The sequence below is a fragment of the Mus musculus genome, chromosome 16 (assembly GCF_000001635.26).
Source record: "Mus musculus strain C57BL/6J chromosome 16, GRCm38.p6 C57BL/6J".
NCBI classification, from domain to species: domain Eukaryota; kingdom Metazoa; phylum Chordata; class Mammalia; order Rodentia; family Muridae; genus Mus; species Mus musculus.
The window spans coordinates 93,605,101-93,611,183 of record NC_000082.6 but is presented as its reverse complement, the minus strand read 5'-3'; the positions used below and the strand labels follow the sequence as shown (position 1 = coordinate 93,611,183).

The 6,083-nt window shown below is 47.2% G+C and overlaps 1 protein-coding gene across 1 annotated transcript; it reads right to left on the bottom strand.

Moving 5' to 3' along the window:
- Positions 1–834: 834 nt before the first annotated feature.
- Positions 835–3,347, bottom strand: Cbr1 (carbonyl reductase 1). Its single transcript, NM_007620.2, has 3 exons — positions 2,930–3,347; positions 2,288–2,395; positions 835–1,389 (listed from the first exon to the last, which is right to left on the bottom strand). The coding sequence occupies exons 1-3, from the start codon at positions 3,216–3,218 to the stop codon at positions 953–955; spliced, it is 834 nt and encodes a 277-aa protein (NP_031646.2). The 5' UTR covers positions 3,219–3,347; the 3' UTR covers positions 835–952.
- Positions 3,348–6,083: the final 2,736 nt, after the last annotated feature.

Genomic DNA, 6,083 nt, shown 5'->3' with positions numbered 1-6,083 from the left:
TTCTGCAGGTTCAGAGGTTAATGACTTTATATTGAACTAGGTCAAGCATTTAGAACAGCACATCCTTGCTCAACTCTGAACTAACCCCTGATGTTACTAAATAAAAGCCTCTTAGAAGCTCTGGACTTGGTAGGACACAGGCTCCCAGCAATCCAAGAACTAAGAATGTCCTCAGGTAGCCTCTTGGGCCTATAGATGATTGTATGTGACTCACTGCTGTGCTCCTCACAGTATTTCAAGGTTGCCTTGATCAATAGCTTTCTTAGTTTTGTAAACTATAAAACCCAGGTGAAAGAGCTTCCAAGGTGTACCATGTTGTTGGGTAACCTCATGGTCACTCAAAATGCCCCCAGGGGAATTGATCTCTTTTCCTTTTGAGCACCTTGTTTTGTGTCAGCATTGCCATGACTCAGGCTTTCCACACATAGTGTCTGTTAAGGACACCCCTGAGCTGATAGCACACACTGTAGGGTGCACAAGCTTCCCCAATCTGCTTTGGCTCCTGATGTTCACTGTCTGCAGTCACACCGTGCCATCCCTTGGCCTGAGTTCTGTTTTAATTAAACGCCTGGGATGAAGGCAGTTTTGCCTGAAAGGCATCTGTAGAAATGAGGACTGAAGACATGGCTCAGCAGGGAAGTTCCCTTGCTGCTCTTGTAGAGGCCAGAGCTCCTTTTCCAGCACACATGAACAGGCTTACAACATCTTTATGCCCAGTTCCTGGCATCCACTGACTCTCCTGGCACTCAAGAGCACTGTATGGGTGTAGCACCCTTCCTGATATACACCAAAGACAATCATATGAACAAAATAAAGGACAACTTAAAAACATTTGTAAACCTCTGTGCATTCAAAGAATTCTATGTTTATTTTTCAGAAGTGTTACTACATTATAAATGTCCTTGGCCTTCATAAAGTCTGGATACAAGGGGGTGGGAGGTGAGAGTTGGGTTCACCATGGTTCAACTTTTTTATCTTGAACAAACTGCCCATGAGGCCCCTCTGCATCTGGAGGCAAAAGGGCCAAGTACACAGGGGTCTCTGCTCCTTCTTCTGGGCTTTTGGTGGCTTTTGGTCCTGCCATGTCGGTTCTGACCCACCCAGGGCAGCAGGCATTCAGAAGGATCTTGTCCCCTCTCCTCTGCTCATTAAGTTTCCTGGCAAGGATTCTGGACAGGACTGTCACCCCAATCTTGGTGACCCCATATGCACTATTAGGCCAACCTTCTTCCGCATGGACTCCTTTCTTTGTATCTTCCACAAACTTGTTCATGAGCCCCACCAGCTCCTCCTCTGTGATGGTCTCGCTTCGAAACTTCTGCTGCAGCTCCAGCCTGCAGTTTTTCAGGGCCCTGAGACTCACCATGCTGGACACATTCACCACTCTGCCTAAAAACACATCACCATGTACAAGAACAGCACTTTACATCTGGTGAGAATTGTATCAGAAAGATTTCATGTGAGACAGGGATGCACAGAACAGGAGTTAAGTAGCAGAGAATCTGGTTTTTTGCTTTTGAGGTTTGTGTGAGCAGAGAAGCCAGATGACCGTGAGATCTGGTCCAGAGGGGAAGACAGGAGAGAGGACAGGAGTTCTGAGAGAGCCATACTTAGTCAACTCTATACCAGAGACTCACATTTTCAAAGTGGCTCCCTCATCATTACTGGTGTGTTTAATGACTGGTCATTCACGTGCTATTCAAAGACTTGTGGTATGAGAGCAGTTCATGAGAAATGTAATGTGATAGTTTGTTTTTCCAGAAAGGTTTCTCATGTTGATGGAGCACTAACATGAGCTCGGAATAAGGAAGGGTGAGATTATAGAGTCTTGTGAGCCCTGCTAAAGGCCTGATTTTCTTCCTGAAGGATTTTAGGAGGGGCTGAGTGCTGTAGAGAGGCAAAGAAGTCCTGCTCCAGAAAGGTGGTTTCCTCAGAGGGTTTGTAGGGTTCATCTTGACAGCTGAGAGCTGCTGTGGAGCTGGGCTGAGGGATGTAGTTGGGTACAATCTTAGCACTTGTGGGGACAGGCCATTGTGGCCAGTGGGATGTCAGTATGTATGCAAAATATTTCAGACATAATTGGAGTCCTAAAGCCCCTAATGGGTGAGGAGGTGGAAGAAGTGGATGCTGGAATCTTATCTGAAGATTAAGAAGAGCTGCGTATGCAAAGAGAAAGTCAATGGCCACAAAAGAATTGAGATCAAAGGTCTGAGCAGTGCCTCACAGTGGCAGAGAGGCTGTGCAGTAGGGAGAGGAGCTGAGCCCGGAAGTCACCTGGCAGACTCACCTTGGGGTTTTATTAGAGGGAGCAGCTCCTTGCAGACATCTCGGGTACCAAAAAAGTTCGTTTTCATTGTCACCTCTGCTTGAATGTGGAAGGGGGTGTCGTCATTGACTTTCGGGGGGGGGGGGGGGAGAAGAGAACCGAGTTAGCGGAGTGGAAATGTAAAGACCTAAGTAAGCTAGAGCTTTAGAGATCCACTTGCAAGTACAGTCTTGTTTACATACAGCTCTGCATCACTGTCCATCTGACAATTTTCTATTGTGCTTGAAAGACACCACCACCACTGGGGGTGGCTAGGTGAAGTTTGTATATATCAGGATCTTAAGGAAACACCGTTTCCCTCTGTCTCTTTCTCTCTCCTCAATCTCTTGCTTATTTCAGTATCAGATATAGTTCCACTTAAGTATCGCCAAGTCCAATTCAATTACTCAACAACTGGGTGAGGGAAACCTAGAAATGATGGCGAACATTGAGGCTCTGCTTTCCTGCAGCCCCTACTACCCTGTCCTGTTTCTCCCAGGGGATCTGTTTCAGAGTCCTACAGCATAGTGCTCCTGGTCCTAGTAATGATCCCAGAGAGGCACAGCCCACCTTGCCACCAGGCTCTGGGGAAGCCACCTTCCATCTCCACACCCAATGGCTTACCCTTGAAGGCGATGCCTGCGTTGTTGACCAGCACGTCCAGGCCTCCGTATTCCTTGAGCAGAAAGTCGCGCAGTGCGCGAATGCTCTGCGGGTTGTCGATGTCCAGCTGGTGGAAGCGTGGGCTCAGGCCCTCCGCCTGCAGCTTTTGCACTGCCGTTTGGCCCCGCTCCTCGTCCCGCGCCGCGAGCACCACGTCCCCGGAGAATTTCCGACACAGGTCACGAGTGATCGCGAATCCGATTCCTTTGTTAGCACCGGTCACCAGCGCCACGGGTCTGCTGGAAGACATGGCTGCGTGAGAAGGGAGGCCGTCGGAGACCAAGGAACTTGGCGCAAACTCTGCCTCTCGAGGCTGCTGGAGAGTGGTTCAAGACCGGTTCACTGGCGGACTGAAATTGGCGTCGACAATGTCGCACCTAGCACGCATGCGCAGTTTAAGCCCCCTCCCTACGGGGGGCGTGGCTGGTGGGGGGTGTGTTTGTTGTTTAGTGTGGATTTTAAAGTTGCCTCTTGTCAAATTGCTGTGTATTTAGGAAATGGCTCACCTTACCTGAACTCCGTTTTTTTTTTTTTGTTTTTTGTTTTTTTTTTAAATAAAAGTTTACCATGCAACGAAAGGTGTCAGGTTGTCTGTTATCTCAGATTATGCATTATGCAGTTGGGGGTTACATACCAGCCAGGAAAAAAACCGGCCAGGTCAAATGACTGACATCTCAGGCTTTTTCCTGAAGGCGTGTTGAAGCCAGCTGCCAGGCAAGACTGCAGGAGAAGGCGAGAGAGAGAGAGAGAGAGAGAGAGAGAGAGAGAGAGGGAGGGAGGGAGGGAGGGAGGGAGGGAGGGAGGGAGGGAGGGAGGGAGGGAGGGAGGGAGGGAGGGAGAGAGAGAGAGAGAGAGAGAGAGAGAGAGAGAGAGAGAGAGAGAGAGAGAGAGAGAGAGAGAGAGAAACACAGCTTTGCACCTGGAAATCATGCATTCAGCTTGCCCACGGGTCTAGGTCTTCCTCATTACTTGTATGAATTTTTCACTGTTTTCCCCAACTTGCAAATTGGACCTCTGTACGTTTTCTTTCTGGTGTTTAAAAAAAATAACATAAAGCTGCCACTTAAGTTGTAGGAACTTGAATTGTAGGACAAACTGGGAGATTATGATGAGGAATCGCAATTTGTGTTGAATTCACCTCTTAGGACACCAAAGCAAAGCTATTGGGGTAATCTTTGGGCAGGAAACATTCCTTACTAGCCTGTGGTATCCCTTTAGATACTTCTAATTGCTTTGTCTTACCTGGATGTTTGTATTGAGTGTACAGATGTGTACAGGGCCTTCAGGGGATGCTGCTCTTCTGTGCACCACAATGCACCCTTTTAGTCCCTTTTTAAGATGACATGATGCCATATGCTCGCAAAATGACATTTGGTTCAGTCGTGGGAAACAGATTTCGTCACTGGTTCCTAACACCCTGGCTATAGGGATCTCCAGGTCAAGTTTCGTTTCCTCTCCATTCAGTAGGTTGCTATTAGAAACAAGTGGCCATTTAGATTAAAATAAGACATTTTAGTTATACTGACCCCACAGGAAGACCTCTCTGTGTGTATGAAGGTCATTGTATTAGGAATACAGTAAAATAAAGGAGACAGGTATAAGATTTCCATTTCAAAATATTCTACTGCCTCATATACATTGCTTGTAAATTGCCGTTCAAAGTAAGCTCCTAGTCAATTGCTTAAGAAACCTGAATAATCCAAAAAAAAAAATGCTGCCCAGGGTGGGATGGCTCAGCAAGTGAGGGCAAGGACCTTGGTCACCCAGCAGCCTGAGTTCAATCCTTGGAACCCATGTAACCACAGGAAGCAAGAACGGTGTATGCGTGTTCTGATTGAACCCATGTCTGCGTACCATGTGCCATGCCCAGAGGGCAGAAGAGGGCACCGGGCATCAGATCCCACAGACTGGAGTCACACGAGGTTGTGAGCTGCCGAAAGTATAGTAAAACACCACGTATCCACAGCAAGACAAGCTTCCAGTTCTGTTCAGACTCCTCTTTTGTGACCTCAGGTAAATTTATTCATTCTGTATGATTTCCTTGGCATTTTAGGTTTTGTGTCCATCACAGTCAAGGCATAAAAGGATCTTGTTGGTCTTGCTTGAGCAAACACCCCTCCAGTGTCCTCGGCGCTCAGCAGTGTCACATAGATGTGGTCACACCTTGCATGGTCTGGATACCTGCTCTGTCATCCAGGATAATTTAGCTGTTTATGGTTTGCTCTTTTATATATCAGTGACTATTTGGTCTGCAATCTCCATACCCCCAGGGACTTTCTTCTGTTGCTGGAGTGAGACAGATGTTCATTGAATTATTTCAGTACAAAAGCCACGCAGGGGTAGTTCGTGGTGTATAAGGAACCTTGAGGGCAGTGCAGATCCTGCTGTCTTAATAAACAAAGTTGCAGAAGAGCATAATGAATGACAATTAGGGGGTGGGGGAGGTTTTGGGAGACAAGCTAGGGTCCTCCTGATCACTCTTGATTTATTATTTGCGCCTTGCATTAGAAACTGCCTCAATCTGTTAAAGATGTTTCAAGACAGATCAAAGCCATTCAAGATGAACTTGGCTCTTTGCCACCATGGTGGGGACTGACCTCCTCAGTGCATCCCACGGAGTGATGTACACTCTCCTCAAGGGACAATGCTGTCTTTACAGCAACCAATCAAAGGTGGCTTGTATGAGGCCCAGAGGCTTAGGGACCAGATACTGAAAATCCAGTGTCCTTCTTGCATCCTGGCTCCTCCCCATTCTCCTGACTTTCCTCTGTATCCTCCTTATCCTGACCTTTTGGCCTTTTAACCTTTTTCCCCCCTTCATCTTCTCTGGAGACAGGGTTTCTCTGTGGAGCCCTCACTGTCTTGGGATTTGCTAGGTAGAGCAGGCTAGCATAGATCCACCTGCCTCTGCCTCCAGAGTGCTGGGGTTAAAGGCATGTGCCATCATACCGAGCCCTAACTTTTTTGTTTGTTTGTTTTTTTAACAGAAGTTTCTCTTGGATCGTTTCACTGACATTACTCAGTTATTCATACAAATCAAAGCCAAAACAGTACTTCTTTTAGAGTCATGCCAGATCAAACCCCTAGAAAATGATGCTCCCTGCCAGCAGGAACT

Excerpts from the sequence above, each read along its gene's own strand:
- Cbr1 (NM_007620.2), bottom strand. The coding sequence starts at position 3,218 with ATGTCTTCCAGCAGACCCGTGGCGCTGGTGACCGGTGCTAACAAAGGA. Across the intron at positions 2,396-2,929 it reads CGCAGGCATCGCCTTCAAGG|TCAATGACGACACCCCCTTC; the intron begins GTAAGCCATTGG and ends CCCCCCCGAAAG. Across the intron at positions 1,390-2,287 it reads CCCTCTAATAAAACCCCAAG|GCAGAGTGGTGAATGTGTCC; the intron begins GTGAGTCTGCCA and ends ATGTGTTTTTAG.